Source organism: Diceros bicornis, chromosome 19, assembly GCF_020826845.1.
Source record: "Diceros bicornis minor isolate mBicDic1 chromosome 19, mDicBic1.mat.cur, whole genome shotgun sequence".
Taxonomy (NCBI): domain Eukaryota; kingdom Metazoa; phylum Chordata; class Mammalia; order Perissodactyla; family Rhinocerotidae; genus Diceros; species Diceros bicornis.
The window spans coordinates 44,434,354-44,461,103 of record NC_080758.1 but is presented as its reverse complement, the minus strand read 5'-3'; the positions used below and the strand labels follow the sequence as shown (position 1 = coordinate 44,461,103).

General features: G+C 57.4%; 1 protein-coding gene across 5 annotated transcripts in view; it reads left to right on the top strand.

Annotated features, from left to right (window-relative positions):
• The window catches only part of RRBP1 (ribosome binding protein 1), a 67,665-nt gene that overhangs the window by 36,967 nt on the left and 3,948 nt on the right, over positions 1-26,750 (top strand). For 4 of the 5 annotated variants that reach the window (XM_058563271.1, XM_058563268.1, XM_058563267.1 and 1 more), the window contains exons 3-19: positions 2,194-2,342; positions 3,664-3,786; positions 8,115-8,267; positions 9,197-9,315; positions 11,645-11,798; positions 13,714-13,852; positions 15,963-16,132; positions 16,299-16,333; positions 19,222-19,312; positions 20,113-20,205; positions 22,589-22,681; positions 22,763-22,846; positions 22,971-23,060; positions 23,777-23,869; positions 24,321-24,392; positions 24,992-25,087; positions 25,683-25,766. In XM_058563271.1, coding sequence (XP_058419254.1) covers positions 2,194-2,342; positions 3,664-3,786; positions 8,115-8,267; positions 9,197-9,315; positions 11,645-11,798; positions 13,714-13,852; positions 15,963-16,132; positions 16,299-16,333; positions 19,222-19,312; positions 20,113-20,205; positions 22,589-22,681; positions 22,763-22,846; positions 22,971-23,060; positions 23,777-23,869; positions 24,321-24,392; positions 24,992-25,087; positions 25,683-25,766 — 1,838 coding nt within the window. The remainder of the gene's footprint in view (positions 1-2,193; positions 2,343-3,663; positions 3,787-8,114; positions 8,268-9,196; positions 9,316-11,644; positions 11,799-13,713; positions 13,853-15,962; positions 16,133-16,298; positions 16,334-19,221; positions 19,313-20,112; positions 20,206-22,588; positions 22,682-22,762; positions 22,847-22,970; positions 23,061-23,776; positions 23,870-24,320; positions 24,393-24,991; positions 25,088-25,682; positions 25,767-26,750) is intronic. The other variant, XM_058563270.1, reaches the window with a different exon arrangement.

Here is a 26,750-nt window from a genome sequence, read left to right as displayed (position 1 = left end):
TCTCTGGGTCCACCGCAGACACCACTGGGTGTCTCTGAAGAAGACGGTGGTCCATCAAGAAATGTGGCTTTGTTCTCCTCGGCTGTGCTATAGGGCCACGAGGGCCTAGGAGGGTGGTCTTCAAGGAGAATGTTCAAGAGAAGCCCGAGCCCTCAGTCACTTTGAGACCTCTGCAGGCACAGGGGCTGCCAGGACTTCAGCAGGGAGTGCTTTGGGGTTCCCAGGGCTGGAGAGGAGTAGACTAGCCTGTCCAGTAGAAATACAACGTGAGCCACTCGTGTGAGCCACGTATGTAATTTTAAACTTTCCTAGTAGCCATGTTAAAAAAGGCAAACAAAACAAATGGAATTAATTTGAATAGTACATTTTATTTAACCCAGTTTATCCAAAATAGTCCTTTCAACATGCAATCAATATAAAAAATTATTACAGATATTTTACATTCTTTTTTGTTCATACTAAGTCTTCAAAATCTGGTGTGTACCTGCACTTGTGGCACACCTCAGTTCACACTAGCCACGTTTCAGGTGCCCAGTAGCCATACGTGACTGGCGGCCAGCATATTGGACAGCATAGGAGTAGACCTTTCAGAGTCAGGAAAGGAAAATGTCTGTGCCGTGACCAGCTCAGAGAGGCTGGCCTGCCCTGTCCAGCTCCAGCCGTGTCTTTGAAATGAGTAGACCTCTCTCTTCCAGAAAACACTGGCAGTAAACATCTGTCTTACAGGCTGAGGGGGAAAAGCAGAAAGCAAATAAACCAAAATGCTGACAGTGGGGTTTTCTCCCAGTAGTGAGCTCGAGAGTGGTTTTTATTTTCTTTTGGCTTAACTGTACTGAGAATTTTTCCTACTGTGTATAAATTTACCATTAAAATTATTTTATATTATATACATATTTCAGTGAAAAGAAAGAAGGCTGAAGGGGACACCCCCTGTACCCATTTTCATGACACCCTTGCGCTCTTCAGCCTTTAGTGTCAGTGAGGTTATTTGTAATCTCCCGAGCTTCACTGAGGTAAGAGGTTCTAAAATGAATGTGCTCATAGCAACCAGCTCGCCCACATCCCACCTTCCCTCTATTAAGGTATCATGCTAAATGCTTTGACTTGTGATGAAAATACTGTGACTAGGAAGTGAAAATATTGTGACAGGCCAGAGAATTTAGGGTTGCCATGGAAACCTTCCCATTCACTGTCCCCGGAGAGGGACGGACAGCTGGAGGTGCTGCTGCAGGCCGGCCTGCCTCTTTGTTTCGGCTCATTTTTGACCCCGCCATTCAGCTGTGGGGCGGATTTGGGCTTCAACGTAAGGCATTGCTGGGACATTTCAGGCGGCGCTTCTGTCCGCTGGACGGGGCACCTCAGTTCACCCTTCCTTGCCTTCAGGGCTGAAGGACAGCCTGCGATGAGAGGGAGACTTTGGAGGGGGCATCAGGAGTGTTTCAGAAGTGGCAGTTGGTTGTTGGCAAATGGCTCTTTGTCCTTCAGGAGGTCACTAGTGGACAGACAAGTGGGCAGGCCCATCCTGGAAGAACCCAGCCCAGCCTTCCCTCTCACAAAACCTGCCTCAAGCTTCATCCAGGGAGAGCTGGAAATAGAGTGTTTGAACCTGGATATGTGGGAAGCAGCGTTCTTTTCCCTGGACCACAGAGAAGCAGGCGTGAAGACACAGGCCTTTTGCTTCCATCCCTCTCGCCTGACTGCGGGGATGCAGCTGAGGGGTTCTGTGTTGGTGGCAAGTGATGGGCTCGCCAGTCAGTCAGGACCCTCAGGGCCAAAGGGCTTAGTCACAGCAGTGGGATGGGGGTGAACCCTGCTGGGCCATGCAGGGCAAGAACTGGACCAAACGGTTTGCTGGAAAAAGAAGGAAGAACAAAAGCACCTTTGGGAAGAGTATGCTTTGCTTAATTCTGCTCATTTTGATGATAAAAAGCAGGGAGGCATCTCCCCCAACCCAGGAAAGCTCAGCCTTTCTTTACTCGGGGACCTTCCCCGTTGGCTGTCTCTGGGCAGTTGGGAGGGTCGTGCAGGAACCTGTACCTCAGTCCATTTCTCAGTGCTCTGAGAGAGTTCCAGAGCCGCCGGGCAGCTGGACAGAGTCCTCGGCTCTGACCGGCCCCTGCTGCTTCGGGGTGCGGTGGGCTTGGTTGCTGGTGTTGGGGTGTAAATCCCTGCTCCCGCCCTCTCGCTGCACAGGGCCCCCGGACTCCGACAGCCCTCTCTACCTGCCCTACAAGACCCTGGTCTCCACGGTCGGAAGCATGGTGTTCAATGAGGGCGAGGCCCAGCGGCTCATCGAGATCCTGTCCGAGAAGGCTGGCGTCATTCAGGACACCTGGCATAAGGTGGGCCCACCCTCCCCTTGGCCACATTTAGTGGCCACTGCAGTTGGCCAGGGTGGTTTTGCCCCTCCCTCCTTTCCCTCTCAGGGGCTGGCGAGTTGCAGTGGTTACCTGGTCCTGGGTCCCCAGCCTCCACTGGGCGATACCCATCGGGCTGACCACACCCGGCTTGCCAAGCTGCACAGTGTTCACGACGCAGCCTCCACTTACCTCTCTTGGCAGAACCCTGCACCCCGTCCCAGGCACAGGCTACACGAATCACTCTGCAAATGCTGTGGTTTCTGCCACAGCCCAACTATGGCCCGGGCACTGAAACAGGAGGCTGTTAAAAGCCAAGGCACAGCTCTGTGTTACAGGGGGCTTGGGGTGGGACAGAGGAGCTGGGGCCCAGCTGGTTTGTGGCCAGGACTCGGGGTGCAGGAAGTGGGGTGTACAGACACACCGTGTGAGGGAATCCTGTGACAGGCCCAGAAGTGTCTTTCTCCAAGTTCCCTCCTGCGGTTGGGGGCCAGTTCAGAGGCTGGCACCCACCCTCTGGTGCTTGTGGTGAATGAGCTGTCCCCAGGAGGTGCTGTATGGACATGTTTGTTTGTTCTTTAATCAGAGTTGGAATTGTAGGTAATTTTGCTGGAGAATTTTGTGGCACCTTAGTGGTTAGAGATGTTGAGGTATCCTGAGAGCCAGGCCAGTGGCCCCTGCCCTGAGGCCAGTGGAGGTTACTCCCCTCCTGGCCCTTGCTGAGGTGTGGTGTGTGTCACACAGTCGCAGGAGCTTGTCGCTCAGTGAGTATTTGGGGGTGATCTCCTGGGCGTGAATGGCTGGTGGAGGTCAGGAAGATGACACTTCCTCCCAGAGAAGCCCAGACTCAGCTTGGGCCACAATCCCCAGAACACACCTCCCCTCCCACAGCCTCTACACCTCAGCTGGCAGCCTGCAGGCTGCATACAGTGGCTAAGGGGTGGGCACCAAGCCAGAAACAATGGCCAACTGCCCCTCAGCGGGGCAGGAAGAGGCCCTGGCCACCATCGACCCGAGTTAGTGGGAAATACCACAGTCCTGAAAACTACACCAGAGATCAAAGCCTGTGTCCCAAACAGCTCCTGTGCACACCTGCCTGGAGGCCCTGGCAGACTGGGTGGCTGAGGCAAGGGTGCCTTTCCCCCGGAAGGGTCTGGAGTCAGGATGGAACCCACTCCTCCTGAAGCCCCTGCTCCCACTTCAGCAGGCCGCTGCTCTTGTCGTGGGTCAGGGTCTGATTGCTGGGGTGGGGGACAAACCAAGTGTCTGTCTGTCCCCTCTAAGATGGCTCTGTGGACATTTCTAGGCCACTCAGAAGGGTGACCCTGTGGCAATTCTGAAACGCCAGCTGGAAGAGAAGGAAAAGCTGCTGGCCACAGAGCAGGAAGATGCAGCTGTCGCCAAGAGCAAACTGAGGGAACTCAATAAGGTACGCCGAGCACTCACCCTGTCCTGAGAACCCCCTGTCCCGAGAGCCCCGGGAGCGGCCAGCACTGCTCCTGCATCGTGGGGTTGCTTTCCCACCATGGCTGCTTGGGTCTGCCGGCAGGTAACTACCTCTCAGACCAGCAAGCGTGCGATGGCGTGAGGGCCGTCGCTGTCGGAGAGCCTAACGGCCAGCGGCTCGCCTGGAGCAGAACCTGTGTAGCTCGGAGGGGTGGGGCCCCCTCTCAGACCGTCAGAATGCATGGATGTTGGGGAGGGGGTGGGGCCCTCAGTTGTGAGAGAGATGGACCAAAACTTTACTGGCCGCTCCCACAGTGGTGGGCCATCTTTTTAGGGTATGTGCTCTGAAAGGAGGATGGGCACAGTGGATCCAAGGTTGTTTTCTTGAGAACTGGAGCAAAAACTCATGGGGAGGGGGTGGAGGGGCTGCTCTTCGCCCTTTTCTGATGTCAGTGGAGCGGTCCTGCAGGGAAACGCCTCTCGCGCCATGTACCATTTGTACTCGGTGAATGACAGTTGGCAATGGGTCCGTGCTGCGGTGACGGGCTGGGGGCCTCATTCAGGATGAGTCAGGACACGTGGCAGGAGGGGCCACTGTCCCTCTGCCAGAACTCACTGGGGTTTCTCCCTTCCGCAGAGTAAGTCTGGTTCCCCAGCCCCATGGGACTGTTCACACCCAGTGTGAAAGCTGTCTTTTCCCAGCAAAATGCTGTAGGTTGCTCTCACCCTCTCCCTGCTTACCTGCCTCCTCCATCAAGGCAGCGGGTACAGGGAGATGACCTGGGCCTTGGAATGTCCCACACCATCTGGGCTGTGGCCCTTCTTCTGGGCATCTCCATTTGTTCATTCTGGAAGATTGGCAATGCGGCAGCCTGAGTTTCTGTCCTAAATTCGAGGGACGTGGCTCTGAGCCAGACAGGAAAGTTCATTTGGTGGGGGCCAGTGGGAGCAGGTGACAAGCCTTTGAGTGGCTGTGCTTGGTTAATGCTCTGCCCAGGAGAAGAAAAGAAAAAGGCAGGTCTCTGTGGCCTTCCCTAGAGCTTGATAGCCTTCTGACTGCAGGCCTCCTCATCTCTCTCTAGGCTGTCCACACGTGGCCTTCATGTGAGCCTGTCTTGGGTTGTTGGTTAGATGCAGGGTGGCTGGAGCCCCTGGCCCTGCCCCCAAGAGCTGATTGTGCACATGTCTCCCTGCCCTGGCTGGGCCTGTGTCATCGGCCGGGAGCATTTACACCACAGAAATGGGCCAGCACTATAAGTCAGAGTCCTCGCACCCCCAAGAGCCAGCCAACCAGCACGCTGCTGGTTAAGAGTCTGTGGTTTCAGGGAGCCATTCTTCCGTACCTTCTTTCTGGACAAACTGAAAAATCCCTGTGAAAATGTGTTGACCCCCAAAATAAAGCTCAAGTGAGAGGAAACGGGAGTGAGTGTTCCCATGGCTGGTTGGCTGTGGGGTTGCCCGGCTAGCTCCTTGTGCCTGCCCCCTTGAAGTCCCCTTAGAATGGGCTGGCGGTGTGGGAGTGAGTAGGAGCACCCTCTGACAGTGACAGTGGCCTGTCCCTTCCCCATCGCTGGGGTCTCTGGCCACTGTGGGCAGGCCAGCAGGTGCAAGGTGGGGTGAACCCTGTGGAAGGAGGCCCTTTAGATGCTGCCCCTCTTGGTGAACGCTTACTGCTCTCCCTCAGTGGTGGCTGCCTGACAAGATTTCCAAAACCACAATGGCAGCTAGCCCGCAGACACCCTCCTCGGTCCAGATGCAATTCCAGCCTCCCCTGGTGGACTGTCCCCCTGGCTGTGAGCTGCAGGGGCCTGTGAGACACGCAGGGCTGCAGCCCTGGGTTTTTATTACCCAGCTTGCCCTCCAGGGCTCCAGGCCTTGGCTCTGAGGCGAGGAGAAGGCTGACGCGTCCAGCCAGGGCCCTCCCTCCCCTGACCACATCCTCTTCCCTGCAGCCCGAGGAGGTCCTCGTGGGCTCTCAAGTGCTCGTCTGGTCCTGGGAGGGCCTTCTTTAAGCTCTGCTAGTGGCTCCTAAACTTTAGACCCGAGTCTGCACCACTGAGCACACCTCTGGCCCCCACCCCGTCTGCTCCCCAACATGCTGCACCCATCATTCCTCCTCTGGGCCTCTCCTCCTACTCTTCCGTTAGTGTCAAATGCTCTTCCCTACTTGCTGGCTGGAAATTTTCTCCTTAACCTTAAAGACTCAATTCGATCTCTCTCCTTCGAGAAGCCTTCTGGAGCCCTCATTTTCCTGTCCCAGCACAGAGGTCATCGTTGCAATTGTACGTCATTGTATCTGTCCCCTGTGACTCTGGCCACCTTGCTTGGCTTGGCTAGAGGAATCCTAGGATTCTGAGCTCGTAGGAAAAAAGAAGCCATGGAGGGCTAAACAAATGCCCCGAGGAAAGCTAGCCTTTCTCTGCCCTTGAAAGAAGCCCAGAGGCAAAAGGAAAGGAAGTCCCATTGAATTCTGGTGCCCTTGACCCTGTCCCCAGGGATCAGGACCTTTGCGCCCTGAGCCCCAGTGGATGCCCAGAACCGCAGGAGGCCTGCCTGGGTGGGGGAAGGCTGTCCCCAGACATATGCTCAGCGCCAGCCTCTGGGTTTCAGGCGTGGCGAGCAGAGGCAGGCAGGGGAGGCCCACACATGGCAGCACCACCCACTGCTGGTGTGGCTGTGTGCACGCAGGACCTCTCTGAGCTTTGGTCTCTTCTCCTGAGGCTGGACCGTGTACTTCAAGGGGCCGTTGTCTGGGAAACCCAGCAAAGAGAGTGGCCTCCCCACATTGCTGGTGTGTGGAGGCTCTAGCCATCCCCACCACGCTCGTTCTGCTGGTGGGGCATCCGTGTTAGGGGAAGTGCGGGGAGCCCCGAGTCTCTGCTAAGTTGCCCTCTCCTGCTTCCTTAGAGGTGCCCAGGCCAGTCAGAGGGGCAGGACCCTTGTGGGCTCCCACAGTCCCAGGTTCTAGCCCCACTTCTGCCACTTACAGCTGCTCCTCAGCCTTGGACAACATATCCTCCCGAAGGCTCAGTGAGCTCAGCTTTAAACTGGGGATCATGATCTTCATGTTACTGAGAGAATCAAGCGAGACACTTGCTTGTCCCAGAGTGGGCACACGATGTTAGCCACCCCTCCCGTTTCTGTAGATAATCAATGAAGCTTCCTTAGCGTGGACCTCATGCTCCTGTGGGCTCTCACCCTGGGCAGAGCCAGGAAGATGATTGTCTTTGAAAAGTGGAGCCAGTGGGTCTCAGGGAATGCCAGGCACATGGAGCAGCCCTGGTACCCAGTGGCCACCCTGATTCACCCAGCCCTTCCCCAGCCTCCAGTTCTCTCCCATCTCAGGAAGGAGGGATACTCGCCCTTCAGGATGGGCCTCGCTGGCAGCCCTGGCCTGGAGAGGAAGAGAATTTCCCACTTCTCTGGTCCACTGCCCAGGACAGGGAAGGGACAGGGCCGTGAATCTCATGGGACACTTGCACCCCAGTCACCCAGGCCAGCTGTGCCCAAGTAGCTGCCAGTCTGGCTGGAGGCCCACTGGACAGGGAGCACCCCCACCTCAGGGGCCCGTTGCACCAACCCTTCCTTGCACTGTCACCCCCTGCTTCCCCGTGGCTGCCATCCACTGCCTTTCCTTCTGGGACGACACAGACCCCAGCCAGCCCCTCTCCCTTGGCCAGCCCTCCCCACGCTGGGCTCTCCCCTGCCGGAGGCTCTGGGTCCCAGGCCCAGCATCTCATGTTCATCGTGGGCTTCTGACACTGACAGGACCAGACGTTCCCTGGGCTGGGGTGGAGGACCGAGCAGCTTCCCACAGAGACCCAGGGCCTCCAGGAGTGCGGCTGATCCCCCAGCCATGGTGGGATGGGCAGCTCTCCGTGTCCCTACCCCAGCCATCAAGGCTTGCTGCCCTCTCGGTCCTGACGGAGGCGCTCAAGTAGAGTGGGTATTCCAGGGCCTGGATGTTGGAGACCGAGCCAAGCTGGGGTGTTGTAATCCCTGCAGGCTGAGCCGGTGTCTCTAGAGAGCCCGAGGACAGCGCGCTGTGTTTACACAGCTCCTGCCTGTGTCCACCGCGTCCTCTGTGGCCAGGCCTGACAACCAGCCCTCCACCTGTCAGGCCAGCAGGATTTTGAGGGACCCCTCGTCTACTGCTTGTTCTCTGCTGTGGCTGGTTCGGGTCTGAGAACTCAGGAGGAGGGCTCTCGGGGCTCTGCAGGTGACACTCTGAGTTGTGATGGTCTTGGTCCCATCTGATAAGCTCCTGCCCTGCCTGCCTAACCGCCCCCTCTGCCCTCTGCTTCCTCCCAGGAGCTGGCAGCAGAAAAGGCCAAGGCAGCAGCCGGGGAGGCCAAGGTGAAAAAGCAGCTCGTGGCCCGGGAGCAGGAGATCACGGCCGTGCAGGCGCGCATGCAGGCCAGCTACCGGGAGCACGTGAAGGAGGTGCAGCAGCTGCAGGGCAAGGTGGGCCGTGGCTGCGGGGGCATGGGGCGGGGCAGGGAGGGCTGGAGCAGTCCCCACAGGGCAGGGGAGGATCTGGGGGGGTCCTTGAGGATTTGGTTTGTTTTTGGAAGGTTTGTTTTTGTTTGTTTCGTCTGGCCAGATGGTGACAGCAGCCTACCATGTGTGTGTTCAATGTTAATAACCAGGAAGACTTAAAATACATTTTAAAGAACACTTTTTGAAAGCAGCCTGGTCCTCAGTGGCCAGTCCTGTGTCCCATCTCGCATCAAGTTCTCAGCCTCCACATGACCCTGGAGTAATGCTGGGTCTGCCTTCTCCACTCAAGGTTGGGAGGATCCCATAAAACAAGAGGGTTTTATATATAGCTGAAAACTGTGCAGCTGTGGCCTGGGGCTCGAGGCCAGTGAGTGCCTGTCCAGCCTGTTCTGTGCAGTCAGAGCCCTGACCTTACCTCCGCCAACCGGCACTCTGCTCGTGGTGGGCCACGGCGTCCTCCCCACTGCACATCTTGGGATGTGCCACTGGAGGTCAGAGGGCAGGAACAAGGCTTCCTCAGGGTAATTACAGGTTGTGGCTTGTGGCCGTGTGCTTTGTCTCAGGACAGTAACCCAGGGTGGCCTCGGAGGCACAGTGCATGGAGCACACCTGGGGCTTTGGCCTGAGCCTTTGGCCACCCAGAGAGCATAAGCCGTGAGGCAGAGGAGAGAGAAGGGGCGTTGTGGCTGGTGGTCACTCTCGGCCCCAAGCCCCTGACGCTGGAGCTGTCAGTTTCTGGCCCCTTGTTCTCAGGGGTCCTCCAATGTCATGTGGAGAAGATGGAGCTGTCAGGGCTTTTGTCTGTGGGCTGTGTCCTCGCTGACCTTGCCTCAGAAGTCGGCTCTTTTTGTAAGGCCCAGTGGCACTCTGATGCCCCATCAACGACTTTTCAGATCCGGACTCTTCAGGAGCAGCTGGAGAACGGCCCCAACACACAGCTGGCCCGTCTGCAGCAGGAGAACTCCATCCTGAGGGACGCCTTGAACCAGGCAACGAGCCAGGTGGAGAGCAAGTAAGCTCAGCGCTCCGGGTCAGACACTGACGGTGCATCCCGGGGGTCTCCAGAGTGGAGAGGGTCCCCAAACCTCGCGAGGCTGCAGCGGGTACCCTCCAGTTTCACACGGGGTCTAGGGCTGGCTGTGCTTCTGCACGACCCCATTCAGGGCTCCGTCCTGATCCTCCATCTCTTGTCTGGGTCTGAGCGGCTGAGCCTTCTGACGTGGGGCCCACGTGCTCTCAGGCGGTCAGGCCCCAGGGAGAGCGAGTGAGCTCCAGCCTGCCCGTGTCCCATGGCCATGTGATCAGTGCCCCTCAGTCCTGGCTGGTGCCGGCATCTTGCTTTCCTGGAAGAGCAGATTCTTTTTCCATGTCTGTCTTCACAACATGCCGATGTGAGGCTTTTAAAACCTCCTGATTGTGGCCCAGAGTATCAAGGCCGAGCAGATTGTTCAAGACGAGAGTCACATGTAGAGCGGGGCTGCTGTGGGCCTGAGTGCCTGGATTCTGCGCTGGGGATGGGTTCTCCTGTGCTGGAGGAGACAGTGGCTTCTGCTGCACTGGTAGTGAGTGTCGTCTCAGCACACAGGCTGGCAGCCTGTGGAGTTCTTGTTGTCAGTATTGCCTCTCGGGTGCTAAGTGCTGGGACGTCACAGTGAGTGGGCCGAGCCCAGAGGCAGCACTTCACCTCACCGTGTTAAGGACACCTTGGCTCTCTTCTCAGTCCCTGGGTTGACCATCACCGTCTCCACAGGCTGGCCCAGAGGAAGCCTCACTGTGTTGTGTTTTGATTCATATTTCTTTGTCTTCCCTTGGCCTGAAGTGTCCTGAAGGGACTTCCTGGGTTCTGCATTATGCCTGGAGCGCCCTTTCTTGCCAGGAGGAGAACTGACTAAAGCAGAGAGTGCAGGCACCCTCAGTCCTTGAGCTGGAAGTCGGATGGGAACATCGGCCCGGGAGCTGGACCGGGAGGGAAGTCTGTGCCCACGTGTCTGTTTTTGCTGGTGGCCCCACTGGTGCGGAGTGAGGTCTGAAGGCCACCTTCCCCAGGCCAGTCCTTTGGTCTGGAGGTCTCCTCTGGGTGTGTGTGTGCGCACGTCTTCATATCCATCCTGGCCCAGTGACGGGTTGGAGGTTTGGGGCTGTGGTTTCCTCAGCAGCCACAAGCAGAAGGTGAACGTGGGGACAGAGGAACACTCTGGTTCCCTCTCATGTAGAATCTGCTGCGGCCTCCATCCTGGGGGCCTGTCACCCTGAAGTGGTGGCCGCTGACTCAGTTTGTGGAAGCTGTGCCCCTGTGGGATGGGTGTCCCCTGGCCTCTCCCGGAGCTCGAAATCTGTCCCAAGGGGCCACCCACCCAGCCTCCTGCCTCCGTCCCAAGCCGCTGGAGTCCAGCTCTCACGTAAGCTCTCCAGTGTTGAATCTTGGTGGTGTAAAGCACAAGCTGACCGCCTCACAGAGGGCTTTAGGGTGGCCTCCCCTGGTGCAGATGAGGAAACCCAAGTCCAGAGAGGTGGGACCCGCCCACCTCCCCAGCCAGCAGAGCAGAGCTGGTCTTGGCCAGGTTTCCTGCCTCCCGGAGTTGTGGACAGTCTTGTCTGTCTCCTTCATCTTGTCTGGTACTATCCCTTGGCTGGACAGTCGGTCCTCCCTTAAAGAGGCGTCTTTTGTGCTAGTGAAGGAGGCTAGCGTCTAATTATGCTCCTCACGCTGGAAAAGGCAGGTCGTGGAGTGCCCCTTTTTTCCTGTCAATCAAGTCTCCTTCCCCAACTCGTGAACTCCCTCCCCCGTCCCGAGACCCAGCTTTTGTGCAGCGTTGGAGGGTGTTTTGTACAGTACCTCCGCCTCCCACTTCGGGTGGCCTCCCAGCCTGGCCGTTTTCCAGCCAGCCAGCAAAGCAGAGCACATGAACTACAGCGGGCGCTGCCTCCGCCCTGCAGGGGGTGTGGAGGCGAGTCAGCCTGCTTCCTGTGGCTTGTTTGGACCCAGATCAGCAAAGAGAAGGGTGTCTTGCCTTTCTTCTGTCTGAATCTCCAGCCGTTTCCGGGAGAGGCTCCGTGGGATGCTTTAGTGCACACCCTGCTCTTTGCTTTCACTGGTCCGTACACCGTGCTGGTAAAATGACATCTTCAACAAAATACACATCAAACCCCACATGGCTGATAATGCAGGAGGGGCTAGGTAATGGCTCCGAGACTTGGGCAACTACTTAGAAAAGAGCAGGTGCCCTGGAGGGAAGGCTCAGACCACCAGTCCCGTCACCCAGGGTCAGCTCTCAGGGCTGGCAAGGGCTGACTTGAGCCCTCTTCTCTCAGTCAGTCGGGGGCTGGTGACTGTCTTGCAGGCAGAATGCGGAGCTAGCCAAGCTCCGGCAGGAGCTCAGCAAGGTCAGCAAGGAGCTGGTGGAGAAGTCGGAGGCTGCCCGGCAGGAGGAGCAACAGCGGAAGACTCTGGAGGCCAAGGCAGCCACCTTTGAGAAGCAGGTCTTGCAGCTGCAGGTGAGTTGGGGTGGCAGCCACCTCAGAGCCCCATTCGCCCCTCTCACCCAGCCTATCCTCAAAACAGGGATGGGCCAGGGCTTGCCCGGCCACGCTAGGTCATCTCTTCCCAGCCATGACTGTGACAGCTGGCAGCTCCTGCAGGGCTGGGGCTGGCACCCTCGACCCTGACCTCGTTAATAATAGTGATAGCTAGCTACCATCGAATGGGTGCCTTCCATGTGCTAAGCATTATTCTAAGCGCCTTACAAGGCTTAACTCAGCTGATTCTTATTGGAACCTGTGAGGTCAGTACTCATATTATCTGTAATTCACCCATAAGGAAACTTGCACAGAAAAGTTAAGCAACTACCCCATGTTCACACAGAGACAGGATGTGAACCCTGGGCCTAGCCCCGGAGCTGTTTGTCCTCCCATACTTGCCGCCACCTGTGGTACCACAGCTCCGCGGCCATAGCCAGCCAAGCTGACGCGGCCTCAGGCTTCAAGGCCGGGTCGGTGTTCTTCCTTTTAGCCTCTGAATGTGGCCTGGAAGCTCTTATTTTTCTGGGAGGATACCCGTTCTCCAGAGGTTGAAGATTGTCCCCCTGTCCCCAAAGTGCACTGGGCAACATCCAGGGTGGTGTTACCCTAGGGGCTTTGCCGCCCATTGGCCTGATGACTCCTGGATCCCCCAGCTGGCCCGTTTGGGGGCAGGATGACTGGGCGTGGGGCAGTTATCACGGATGTGGGGAGCCTTGATGTCACGCCTGCTGTGCATTTAACTTTTCTGGATAACGAGGAAATCCTGGTGACCTGAAGGGCTTTGGGGCCTTTATCGGTTCAGTCATTGGAGCTCGGCTGGAGCACGTGGGGCTGTGGGGCTGTCTTGTTGAAGGGACTAGAATGACAAGCACAAAATTGTAAGACTGATGTTTGAGTGTGTACAAGGGACTACAAGAGAATAGGGACAAATAAGCATGGTGTGGATTGTTTGGGTAGAATTGAGATGGATAATTTGGTGTTTGCTGATTTTCATATAAAGCAGACCCACCCAGACCAATGAGATCAGAACCACTGGGATGGGCCTGGCTATGACTGTTTTAAAGGTTCATGGATAGTTCTCTGGCTTCTGGGGTGGAAACCTCCACTCTGGTGCCTGGGTTGTCACCATCACGTGTGCCATTTCTAAGGACCCAGCCTGGGACCAAAGCCTGGCCTGGCTCTCACCAGTAAGCTGCAAACTCTGAGCATCTCCTACCCCCTCAGGACTTAGGGTCTTTGTCCTCAGCCTGGGGCTACACGAGAGTCCGTTCTTTCCCCTCTGACATGAAAGATTCTGGGAACGACTGACCACGGGTGGTGAGGGAGGCCGGGGTGTGTAGTTGCCTCGTTGGCCCTCATGGCATTGACACTGAGGCCCCTGGTGGCTGCTGCTGGATTTTAGAGCCTCAGTTCCCCCATTTGTAACGTGGGCTTGACTGTAATATCTGTCTCATGGGATGGCTGGGGATTAACCATGATGACACACACACACAATGCTTAGAACAGTGCCTTGCACAGAAGAAGAGCTCAGTAAATGTGAACTTCGTAAGGTTCCACCCAGGAAATCGCCAGGTGAGCCTGGAAGTTTAGGTTACAGGAAGCATCTCTGTGTGTCATACTGAAGTGAAAATGGAGCTTTTTCTTTATTGTGACTGCCCTTCACCTGAGGCCCCTTCACTGTGAGCCCACTCTTCAGGGGCCAGGGTGGGTGTGGCCCCCTGGCCTTTTCCAGTGGATCAACTGACTTTAGAAATCCAGAAGGTTTTGTAAAGCTGGCTGGGGTAGGATGGCAGGGTGTGAAGAGCTCTCTGCTCTCCTTGACCTCAGAGCTAGGTGAGAGTCCAGTCTCCCTCCAGCAGCCTCACGGCCTTCCTCCCTTCGCGGTCCCCAGGCATCTCACAAGGAGAGTGAGGAGGCCCTGCAGAAGCGCCTGGACGAGGTCAGCCGGGAGCTCTGCCGCTCGCAGACCAGCCACGCCAGCCTGCGGGCAGATGCCGAGAAGGCCCAGGAGCAGCAGCAGCAGATGGCCGGTGAGGGCGGCGTCTCAGCTCAGAGGCTCCAGCGGTGTTTGTGCGGGGTGCGGGTCCGTGTACCATCCCTGCCCCACTGCCGGGTCGGAACCGTAAAATGGGCCAGCCCTGTTGGCAGTGAGGACGGCACGGGAGCCCAGCCCCTGCCCCTTGGGAAGTCCCAAGTCAGGGATTGCGTCCTATCAGGGGAGGGAATGGGGGCAGGGGATGGAGCCTGTGAGGGCTGGAGGTGGGGGTGGAGCCTGTGGGGGCTGGGTGTGGGGGCAGAGCCTTGGGGACTGGGCTTGGGGGCGGAGCCTGTGGGGGGCGGAGGCTGTGGGGGCGGAGCCTGTGGGGACTGCATGCGGGGGCAGAGCCTGTGGGGGCAGGGGCGGAGCCTGTGAGGACTGGAGGTGGGGGTGGAGCCTGTGAGGGCTAGGGAGGAGGGAGAGCCTGTGAGAGGTGGGGGTGGAGCCTGTGGGGAGTGGGGGCGGAGCCTTGAGGAATGGGTGAAGGGGCAGAGCCTGTGAGGGCTGGATGGGGGGGCGGAGCCGGCGGGGGTGGGGCAGGGGTGGTGTACCTGGAGCTGTGGTTGTGGGTGAGCTAAGGGACTGCTGAGGTTGTCACTGATCTTCTCGCCTGACTTCTGGATCTTTCTGGTGCTCCCAGCTCGCTCAGCCGGAGAGGCAATGTTTGGAAGGTGGGCCTGTGGTCCCCATGGGCACACAGGTCGCTTTCCCAATCAGGAGAGGGTGGTGAAGTCGGGGGTACTGAGGACCCCTGGAGAAGTTGGGCAGACAGTGACAGCTCAACAGTCGTTTGCTCACAAGAGTATTTCTTGAGGGACTGCTGTGGGCTTTGCACTGTTGTGGGCACCTAGGGCTTGGCCAGGAATGAAGCAGCAGTGGCAGGGCCACGTTTTAGTAGGGGTGACAGACATAGGTAGACAGACAAACTCCAGCAGGTTTCACAGCCCTGTGCTCTACAGATTTCAAATAGCCAGCATGAGCTAGAGCAGGGTTGGCAAGCTGTTTCTGTGAAGGGCCAGATAGTAAATGATTTTGGCTTTGTGGGCCAGATGGTGTCTGTCACAACTGCTCAGCTCTGCTACCATACAGCAGACAATATATAAACAGACTGTTTGGGTTCCAGTAAAGCCTTGTTTACAAGTCAAGTGGTGGGCTGGGGTGGCCTGTGGGCCTAGTTTGCAGACCTCTGCTCTGAATGGTCCAGGTGTGGCTTTAGATTGGGTGGTCAGCGAGGCTGCTATGAGGCAGAGGAGATGTTTAAGCCAAGGACTGAATGACAGGAAGGGGCCGGCCTCACAGACACCAGGAAGGGGCAGAAATGGCCATCACAGGGACCCTGAGAATGGGAATGAACTTGAACTTGAGCTGTATAAGAAACAGACACACAAGGTCAGCAAGCATGACTGGAGCAAGAAGGCGGGTGCCCGGTGTGGGGCGAGGTGGGCAGAGCCCAGTGACCCTCCCTGTGAAGAGTTTGGGTGCTGTGTCATGTGATGGGAGCATTTGGAGCATTTGAGACAAGGGAATGGCATGATCCTATTTGCACTTCTGGATGCTCCAGCGCTGTGACGAGGGGAACGGGAGCTCGGGAGTGCTGGCTTCAAGTTGCCTAAGCACTTCATTTGGAAGTGGCAGGCGGCTAAGCCTGGGTTTGGGGATGAGACCAGGGCTGGGAGACTTTGCAGAGTCATAGATACATGGATGATGTTTAGAGCCATGGGATGACTTGTCTGAGGTCACTCAGGGAAAAGGACACCCCAAGAAGACCCCTGCAGTTGGTCTCAGCTAATATGAGCCAGTCTCCTAGAGAACGAATTTTTAGAAACTGCAACTGAAATCCATTTTAGATTTCTATCATTTTCCCATGAGTGATCTGAGGCATTTCATTTTGCCCTAATGTGTACTGGAGAACAGAACCAGAGTGTGACTTTCTCCAACAGCCAGTAAGATGCCCCATGATCAGAAGTATGTCTACAGCCCAGGCACACAGAGGAGGCAGGGGAGGGAGCCCCGGTGCCATGTGCTCAGGGGCAGCAGGGGGTGGCGGTGTCCCGCCCGGGCATTTCCTGCCCCTCACCTGCTCTTGGTCCCCTTCTCCTCAGAGCTGCACAGCAAGTTGCAGTCCTCCGAGGCGGAGGTGAAGAGCAAGTGCGAGGAGCTGAGCGGTCTCCACGGGCAGCTCCAGGAGGCCAGGGCAGAGAACTCAGAGCTCACAGAGAGAATCCGGTCCATCGAGGCCCTGCTGGAGGCGGGCCAGGCCCAGGATGCCCAGGTCAGCTGGCACCTCCCTGGGGCCGACGGGAGGGGAGGGAGAACGCCATGGAGTCCTGACCTGCTGACGTGTGGAGAGAGCAGAAAGTGAATGAGCCCCGCCCTGACTAGTTGCCGTACCAGTCAAGTCTCGTGGTGACCAAAGAACTTTCTGTCTCTTATTCCAGGCCAGCCAAGCAGAGGCCGACCAGCATCAGGCCCGGTAAGCAGAGGCAGAGGGCTGCGGCCTCAGCATGGGCCAGCCCAGGACCCCGGGCCCCCGGGCTTTCAGCGGGGCACCCAGTTCCCCTGGGGAAGAGGCCCTTTCAGAGGCCCCTGCCTTTCCCCCATTCCTCCAGTGACTCTGAGGACGGGGTACAGGCCTGGGCAGAAAGCAAGGCAGCCTTGCAAATAGCTCCTTGCCTACACTCGAGGAGCAAGACTCATCTGTGTGGAGAAAGGCAGGCGCCTCAGCAGTGGGTCGGACCTTTTGCTTCCTGCTCTTGATTGGAAAGGACTAGCTGGTCGGAGGTTCTCTCCGTTTCTACAAGGCGAGGGATTTTAGGGACTGAGATCATAAATGGAATAGGAAAAATGGTTACACACCTAGAATGGAGAGCCTGGGAGGTCGCCCCAGCTTTTTGCACAGATTTGGGACATCAGTGCAGTTCAGAGCTGACTAGGTCGCAGGGTTGTCCGCGAGGTAACTTCACTGCTGGCAGACATTGTTTTCCCCCACTGTCGCCAGCCCCAGCACCAGGCCGCACTCTGGGACTGTTTGCTGTTACTAAGGCCGGAGCCAACCCCTGGGTGGGGCAGCTCAAGTCTGGGAGCTGGAGTCCTTGGGACCCTCATCGCTGGTGTGTGCATCCCTAAGCAGATACCCTTGGGTTTGGGAGGTGGGTCCTGGCTGCCGTGCCTAGGGGTCCACAGGGCAACCACCAGGGGGCGAGGCACAGAGGGTGTCTTCCATCCCCATGCAGATGGTCAGATGTGTCCTGGGCCATCAGCCGACAAAGTTCCCTTGTTCTGGCTGCTGCCACCACTGAGTCACCTCCCCTCTGCCTTCCCAGGCCACAGCTCATGTTCCCTGGCCTCAGGCTCCTTGGTTTGAGGGCTGGGGCAGGAAGCCAGCCACCCAGAGGGCCCAAAACACCTTGTAGAAGACCCGGAACCAAACCTTCTCTACCTTTCCCATTACACTTTTTTCCAGAAGGTTGGGCAAATTTTGTTTCTTGTGATATTTGTTGGAGTAGAGAGGTTGTGTTTGGGTTTTTGCTCTTGTATTTTAAGATCAGATTCTTAGATCACACAGCAAATTACTTACTAGGGCACTTAAGTCATGTTGCAAATAGTGTTGATTCTAATTTTTTACGTTATGCAGATGTTTGCCAGAAATTGGCTTTTTTATTACCTTCTTAGACAATTTATCTGAAAGTTGTGTCTAGGCCAGGCCATCCTGTTCTGGGGTGGAGATGAGTGATCCAGCCCCAGATGTTCTGGAACTCGGGCAGTCACCACCAAGGTGGTGTGTCTATGTGTCCTTGCCCCTGGCCTGCTGACTTCCTCCTCGGGGCCTCGTTCTTTTGGGGTCGTTTGCTGGAGGCAGGCTGTTGCATAATGCAGAGGGCTTGAGGGAAAAGCTGTGAGGGGTCCCAGTGGAGCTTTGAGGGTGGGGTCAAGGTCTTGTGGGCTTGAAACCAACATCCAAGAAATCAACAACTGTCTTCAAGGCGGCATGCAAACTGTATTTAGAATAAAATATGAGGTAGTGCCACGGCGGGAGTCCGTTCCCAGATAGGGTGTGGGGACAGCCAGCACGCTCAGCCCACACTGAAAATGAAACGTGCAGTCCTAACATGCATGAGAATGGTGTTTTTCAGAAAGTTTCTGAACCTGGCGCACGATAAGAAGTGCAAACATACGTGTCCCTATCTGGTTGGCAGTGGCCAGCGCCCGCCTCCCCAAGGCTGATGGCAGCCCCTGTGGCAGGGACGTCCTCCAGCAGGGCTTCTTTCTTGTTTTCTGAGCTGGTCTAGTCGTGCTCATCACTTCTGGACTTTAGATTTCACGTGGCTCTGGGGCCTTCCCTTTCCTCAGTCTTAATGCAGAAGATGACATATTAAAGTGTCCTTTCGAAGGCTGTTCCTCAAGAACCTGCCCCAAACTAGTCAGGAGGGAGCTTAGCCACCTCTTTAGCTCCCATCGTGCTACTCACAACTGAAAGCCCGCCTTCCTCGGGGGAGTGGGGGGCCTCTCTCCTCCTCAGGTCCATCTAGTACTGTCAGCCTCTCACCTTCTGGGTGATGAGAGTGGGTGAAGCCCACTGGGCCCTTGAATCTGGAGAGAACCGTGACAGCATGGGACCGACATCTCACCAACCCCGTGAAATGGGTCATTTCAGGCAGATTCCTCAGAGCCCAGGTGCAGAACTGAGGGAAGCCTTTGGGTCTCAGCAGTTAGGTTTTGGACAAAGGATGGTCCCACCCTACCTAGTGGGGAGCCAGTAGTGGCCTTTTTTGAACTGATGAGGGCCGTAGCGTCCAGAGTCTCAATGGGTGTGCAGGTGACAGCACCATGTGAGTATCTAGCTCAGGTATCCTCTGAGTAGGGCTAGCCCGTGTCTTTTGAGGCCAGGTGTGACCACAGGGAAGAGCCAGCCAACATGTTCTGTGGGGACAGAGCAGGACCAGGTTGAGCAGGACCAGGTGCCACATACCAGGCAGCAGGACTCAGTTCACTAGAAGAAAAAGCATCCTGAAAATCCAACTGTCTAGGGCCCATCCCTGCACTGGCCACTGTGGCTGCCCTGACCTCTGCAGTCCCAGCAGCCAGCATCACCAAGTGGGACTCTAGTGGCCTCTGAAGTCTGCACCCTGGCCCCTGGCCTCTCTGTATGAGTGGGAGGAGGGGCTGGGGCAGCTGCTCAGGCTTCCCTGGAAGATTGTGCCCTGCGAGGTGGTTGAAAGGAACGGGAAGGGCCTGACTCCAGCCTGGCAGTAGTCCTGGCTGGGCCGGGCGCGTGGGTGGAGGATGGTACCCTCCCGACACAGGACGTGTGGGCGCTGCGGCTCCCTGGAGCCCAGCAGTGAGCCTGCTGTCTCCCTTCAGCCTCAAGGAGCTAGAGTCCCAGGTGTGGTGTCTGGAGAAGGAGGCCACGGAGCTCAAGGAAGCAGTCGAGCAGCAGAAAACGAAGAACAACGTGAGTGTTGAGGGGTGTGTGTGGGAGCTGAGTTTGAGGTGGTGGGCCTGTTGTGTAAAACCTGCCCCGAACTAGTCAGGAAGGGGCTTAGCGACCTCTTTCCATCCTATCGGCTACTCACGGCTGAAAACCCTCCTTCCTTTGAGGAACTGGGGGCCCCCCTCCCCCTCAGGTCCATCAGAAGTTCCAGGGCTGACTCCCACTGGGTCAGCTTGGGTCAAGTGCCCAAGCGTTGCATCCCTCCATGGGGACAGAATGTGCCAACTGGCCTGGGTCACGTGATTCCCTCGGAGTGGGAGAAGAGGGTGGGGAAGCTCTTATTCTCTGTGAGGGGTGCAGAAGAGCCTCAGCTGCGTCCTCCTCACTGGTCTGCCTGCCCCCGCCCCTCTCAGAGCCCGGGCTTGCCGGCTGCCTGTCTGCTATTCCCCAAGGAACCCTCGCCTGTGCCTGGGTTGGCCAGAGCCGGCCGAGAGGTCAGGGCTTGCTGTTTGGTGGTGGGAGCCTCTCCTCTCTGAGGAGCCCGGCAGACTCTCCTCGCTGCTTCTACAGACCAGAGTCTCCCTGAGAGGTCACCAGCATCCTTATGCCCTATGCCACAGCGCCCCGTAGCAGGCTGCGGCACGTTGGCCTGTGTTAGTGCTGCCCGAGAGAGGCCCAGTGGACATGGCCAAGAGAAAGAGCATTTTGTCCCTTTGGAAGCCCCCTGTGCGGTCTCTGCTGAGACCGACAGGCAGCTCATGGGCGCTGTGTAAGCGGCTGATCCGCCTGGATGCTGACCTTTGTCATGTCTCCCCTCCCAGGAGCTCCGAGAAAAGAACTGGAAGGCGATGGAGGCACTGGCCTCGGCGGAGAGAGGCTGTGAGGAGAAGCTGCGCTCCCTGACCCGGGCCAAGGTCAGAGTCCTGTTAGCAGCACCCGTGTGGTTTAGCAGACCACGCACACTGTGTGCAGAGCAGCCCCAGCCTGGGAGTGTCTCGGAAATCCACGCCAGGGGCTACGAGGCCGGCACACAGGCCGCTCCTGCGTCCTCCTCCTTGCTCTCCTCTCTCTCTGTCCCTTCCTTTCATTTCTCTTTAAAATTAAGGGGGAAAATGTACCTCAATTGCTTTTTTTCTGCTTGGCGCTTTGCCATCAGGAGGCACAGGCTGAGAGGCTGGGGGAGCCGCGAGCCCGCCTGGCTGCCCGTCTCTGAGTGGGCCAAGAGGGGGCCGTCTTCATGGACTTTCTTCCTGTTGTTTTTCTCCCCTGATGTTCTGAATGATCCTGCTGCTTTCTCAGGCCCTCTGAAATCATGGCCCAGGGGCCTCTGTGATGGATCTTGACAGTAAGTCAGAGGGGAAGGACGTCTTTAGCCCCAAGCATTTAGGCCCTGAAGTCCGTGTTGGTCCTGTACTCAGTGCCACCAGGTGGGGGAGTGCAGGCATCCCAGTGCCTGGGGCCCCCACATCACCCCTGGAGCCTGCGCTGAGGCTCTGGCTGGGGATGTGTCCTGCAGCCGTAGCAATTGGAGGCCTCGCCCACCCACTTTCACCACACACTTCCGTCCCTGGTGACAGGCCCTGGGCAGCCAGCCCTCCTTCCCCTCCCAGCCTTGTTCATGCAGAAGGAATGTCTGTCCTGTTATCCACAGCTTTGCCATGATTTTTCTGAGCCTCCCAGGAAGCCTGAGGGTTGTACCAATTGAGGCCCCTAGACACGCGGGAGGTGGAGGGCTCACCCTGAGTCTTGCTGTGGCAGCTGCACTTAGACTCCCCAGAGGTGACCTGGAGCCTGTTTGGCCTTCTCCGGAGAATGCAGAAGCTGTGACCAGAGGTGTCGCCTGACTTGTGGTCATGCAGCCAGATGAAGACAGAAGCCAGGTCCTCTGGCTCTCGCCTCAGGCTCCCATGACTGGGGAGCCTGAATGGTAGTCGGGGTCCACGGCAGGCCATGGCCATTGTCTGTGGATCACTGGGCTAGCCAAGAAGGATCCACTTCTGAGACTTGAGTCCAGACCATGTGGGTGCTGTGGTCAGGCTGGGCATCCATTTGGCAGCCATCCTCCATATGCACGGTCCACTCGACAGCTCTAATCCAGTCGGAGTTCCTAATGCCATCCTGGGGCTCAGGCCGTGCCAAGATCATGGTAGGGCTGGCGGCAGCTCCCCTTGCTGGGGACAGGTTATTAGATAAGACTCCATTTTAGCCAGAAATCTTCTGCAGCCACCCCGCAGGGTGTGGGGAGGGGTGTTATCTGTCCCCAGGGGACACTGCTGACTAGGCTTTACTTTATAGCTCCTTCAGTCCTCCTCCGGTTCCTTTTCCATGCTTTGAGTGGGAGCCTGAACGAGGTCGGATGGGGGCTCTGGCCCAGCATGGCCACGGCGTGTGTCAGGCTTTGGGAGAGATGTGACCCCGACCGGCCCTTATCCCCACTGAGCTGGTTTCTCGCCCTGCAGAGTGGATGCTGCTCCTCCCTCCCTCCGGGGGGCCGGGCTGGCCGCTTCTAGTGGCTGGTAGCTCCCAGCTCTGGTGGCTGTTGGGAGATGTGCCTCTCCTCTGCGTCTTGCCTGGCTCCCACAGTAACTTGGGCACCCATGCGTGCACACGCGTGCACACGCACACACGCACGTGGAGACCTGGGAAATCGAGGGCTGATGGAGCCAGAGTGCCTGCTGGGTGGTGTGGGAGAAACCTGCACCTGCCATGTGGGCCGCCCCTAGCCCCCTTCACTCAAACTGAGTTGGTTTAAAATTGAGGGCATAATGCAAAGTGAAATAAGTCAGAGGGAGAAGGTCAAATACCGTATGATTTCCTTCATTAAATAGTAGATAATAACAACAATAAACAAACACATAGGGACAGAGATTGGATTGGTGGTTACCAGAGGGGAAGGGGGGAGGGAGGAGGGTGAAAGGGATAATTTGGTACATGTGTGTGGTGATGGGTTGTAATTAGTATTTTGGTGGTGAACATGATGTAATCTATGCAGAAATAGAAGTACAATGATGTACGCCTGAAATTTTTACAATGTTATAAACCAATGTTACTGCAATAAACAAAAAATTAAAAAAAAAAAAAAAAATTGACCTGGCACAGGCCCGGCTGGCCAGACCCTGCCCTGAGGTTAAACACCCCTGCCACTGCCCACGGAGCCACTTGTCTTCTTTGATCCTTGTCCCTGAAGAGCTGAGGACGAGCCTTCTGGGGAGTGGAGACGCAGATATCTCCATGAACACTCCCTGGGGGTTGCCTTAAACCTCCAGGCTGAACACCGCCCTCCCCCTGCCCCCTCAGGAGGAGTCAGAAAAACAGCTCAGCCTGACTGAGGCACAGACCAAGGAGGCCCTGCTGGCTCTACTCCCTGCGCTCTCTGACTTGACACACCAGGTAGGAGGGCAGGTGGCTCCTGCAGGACCCCGCTGCTAATAGGGAATGTCGCTGGGCCCACCTTGCACGTTTTTCTTGCAGAATTATGCCGAGTGGTTGCAAGAACTCAAAGAGAAAGGCCCTGAGCTTCTGCAGCAGCCGTCAGCTAACACTGAGCCTGTCTCGGTAAGCGTGGGTTGCCAGGGCTGCCCCGTCCCTGGGAAGGGAGGGTGCCCAGAGTTGCATTGGGCAGCTGGGAGAAACCTTAGTGTTCAGCTAACCAGATCCCTCTTCTGCCCTCTGTCCTCAGGACCTGGCCTCTAAGCTGAGGGAGGCTGAGGAGACCCAGAGCACCCTGCAGGCCGAGTGTGAGCAGTACCGCACCATCCTGGGGGAGACGGTAAGGCGTGAGAGGCGGGGCCTGTGGCGAGGCTCTTGGCTAGGCATCCAGCAGGGGGCTTCCGGGAAAGAGAACTTTCGGGGCCTGCAGGTGGTGGTGTGGAAAAGCCCACTGGCCCCCTGGGATTGAACGCTGGCTCTGTGACCTTGGGCAAATCACTGCCCCTCTCTGGGCCCCATTTTGGGTGGTAAAGGGGATGGATAAGGTGCTCAGATCTTCATTGCTTCTAGGCTGAGGAAAGGGCCGAATTGAAGGTTTGGGGCTGGCTCTTGGGATGGATATGCTTGGTCATAACAAGGAACAGTCTGGGAAAGGAAGAGGGGAGCGTTTGGCTGACGGCGGGTTTAAAGCCACTGTCTCTGTGACTCCAGAAGCAGTGCTAGGTCCAGCCCTCCCACTCTGACCGACCTTGTTCTGTGTTCCTCATCCTGGGCCACTGAGGTCGGCGCTGGTGGCAAACTCTTTCTGGTCACACACCTCATTCCCCTGTGTGGTCCACAGCCAGTGTTCACACATTGGCCAGAAGGCCCTACACCAGGGCCATGGCCCACCCTCCTCCCTACGTGACACTGCCCATGAAGAAATCAGAGCAGGGCCATGCTGGTGTCTGGGCGGCCATCATGGAGGAGCTGAGGGGACAGGAGGCGGCAGTTGTGTGTTTATGTGGGGTGGGGCCTCAGCAGAGAGGGCCCTGCCTCAGTGCCCCGTCCCCGCAGGAGGGCATGCTCAGAGACCTGCAGAAGAGTGTGGAAGAGGAGGAGCAAGTGTGGAAGGCCAAAGTGAGCGCCACGGAGGAGGAGCTCCAGAAGGTACGGGCGGCCCTCTGACTCCCTCCAGGGTCCAGCAACATGAGCATCGCTCCTGGGAGGGCCACCTTCCCTAGGAATTCAAACCGAACGTACTCGAGATAGACAGCTGGGTCAGAATTCCGTAAAATCCCGGGGGAGACCTGATGGGATCATGGGGGTCTCTTGGGAGACGGGAGTCCAGTCTGCTGGGTTCTGGTGACAGCATATGAAGTGTGATTGCAGAATGACAGCTAACTTCTCAGTCTTAAGGAGACACCCCCCCACCCGGCCCACCCCCGGGAAGAGGCTGCTGGGTCACGCTCAGAGTGGGCGGGCACCACTGGGCCTCCTGAGAGGTGGGGCCCGTCCTGCTCGGGGCCCAGGACAGTCTGTGAGGAGACGTGGTGCTGTGTCCCCAGACAGATCCCCCCACAGGGGCTCATGTTTGACGGGCCTTCCCCTTACCTTGTAGTCACGGGTCACAGTGAAACATCTCGAAGAGATTGTAGAGAAGCTAAAAGGAGAACTTGAAAGTTCAGATCAGGTATGTGTGGGGGCCTCTGCTCAGAGAGCTGCTTTCCTTAACGTTATTACAGAGGCTGCTGTAGTTCTTTTCCCTCGTGGACCACATGTCTTAAGAGAGGCTAAGGGATCTCATCAGGCCTGCTTTTCCTTAACGAGAGCCACTTACAAGCTCAGAGGGGCCTGGGATGCTGTGGGCCCTGCAGAATGCCTAGCCCTGGAAAACGGCTTCTGCAGTGGCCTTCTGGATCATGAGATGTGTGCGGGGTGGCCCCCCTGCTCTCTCCAGGCATACAGTCAGCCCAGGCCTTTGAGAAGGTACCCCTGGTATCCACCTAGCAAGTCAATCTAAAAGCCCTCCTCTCCCCGACTGCTGAGGTCTGGGAACACGTCAGGACCCGGGACTGCTGAGGTTCGGGGTACCGTTTCCAGTGAGGTATTATGTTGCCCTGGGCTCACTTCTGCTGGCCTTAGTTTGCCCGGTAGCTGATGGGCCATGGAGGTGTCCTTCGGCCCTTATCCCAGGGCCGGCCAGACTTGTTGCCCCATTGCCCTATTGCCTGAGGTTGGTGCCTTCTGCTGGCCGACTCGAGCCTCTGACGCGTGCACGTGCCTGTCCAGGTTAGGGAGCACACCTCGCACCTGGAGGCAGAGCTGGAGAAGCACATGGCAGCGGCCAGCGCTGAGTGCCAGAGCTATGCCAAGGAGGTGGCAGGGGTAAGTCTGCCCAGCGGAGTTTCGGGCCTGCCCAGAGCTGCTCTTCCTCACAGCTCTCGTCAGCAGGGGTTCAAAGTCTGAGTTCTCAGGCTTCTGGCCCAGGCCTCGCACCGGCCAGCCTAAGGAGGCGTGTCACGGGGCAGATTTCCAAAAGGCAACCCTGCCGACAGGGCAGGGGTGAAGCCAGGTCAGCCTTGCAGCAAGAGAATTCTCTGTCTGCTTGGTGACACCCTTTCTGGGCAGAATGGATTTAAATCTGATACTGGTTTCTGACTGTCCGGGAGCAGAAAGCACAAACCTGGCGTCCCTGATTCTGGTTTGATCTCAGATTGTCGGCCTTATTTTGCAAGAGACAATCGGAAACATTTGCAAAGGCCCAGGACCAGGTGTGTAGTGATAAGGTCCTTCCGCAGCCTCAGCAAGCAAGGGCAGCTGTGGGCAGCCCTGCGCCCGCGTGCCACCCTGCCCTATGACGCCCTCATTGGTGGGCTCCGCGGGTGTGCGGGGCTTTGCAGGGGTGTGCAGGTGCCGACTCACAGGAGCTCGTTTTCTGCTCTCTCCTTTTTCCCCTCCCCTGGGTCTGTGTCTCTCCAAGTTGAGGCAGCTTTTACTAGAATCGCAGTCTCAGCTGGATGCAGCCAAGAGTGAAGCCCAGAAACAAAGCGATGAGCTCGCCCTGGTGAGTGAACCGGGTGTGGGGCAGGGGTGAGCGCCGGGGGTTGTGCACGTGGGAGACCAACGTCCAATCGGGCTTGTAAGTCCCATCAAACGTAAGCGGCGTGGTGGGGGATGTGCACCGAGCTAGTGTGCGGGCAGCCTTTCTCGGGCCTGCTGGGGCCTCCTTGCCTATTTGCCCAAACCCCCGAGCTGGGCCTGTGGCTGCTGGGACCACCGTGCTCACGCTCTGCTTCCCGCCTGCCTGGGTGCAGTCTGGCCCCCAGTCAAGGCATGGGAGCTCAGGGCTGGGACCTCTGGGTGTTTGACGCCCTGTGAGCTCAGTGTCACCTGAGGCCCCTCTGGGCCTGGGCACCTGTCCGCCCTGTGGCTCTCAGCACATGCCTCGCCCTTGGTGGGACTCAGGTTTCTTCTCCTCTTAGCGGTGGCTCACACCAATCCAGCGAAATCCCCAGGCTTGCCGGGGGGCCTGCTCCACGCCCGGCGGTACCTGGTGCCCGTTCGCAGATGTGCAGAGCTCCCTGCCGTGCGGGTGGCCTCTGGGTCCGCCGGGTTTTCAGCCTTGGCGTTTGAGCCGGTCCTCGCTCCTCGGCAGGGTCAGCGCAGCCTTACAGAGGCAGGCACCACCGTCCCAGCGCCAGCTTCGGGGCTGGGGCTGCAAGCAGGAGCCCGTAAGGTCACAGACGTGTTCTGTTTGATCTGCACGTTTTTTTTTTTTTACATCTTGAATTCATTGTCAACATTTAGAAATTGGGAGCTTTTGAGTACAAATGTACACGTCTGGTTTTCTGTGAGGAGACCCGAGGTCTGGTCCACAGGGATGACATTCCCACAGCAGCCGCACACCGTCTCCGTGGGGGCCCCTCCTGCTGGTCATTCGGGCCTTACCTAGGACTGTTGCAGTGGAGGGTGGGGACTGCCCAGGCCAAGTCACCACCTGAGCCCAAGGGCCACTCACGGAAGCCGTTGCCGAAGCCGGGTCTAGGGG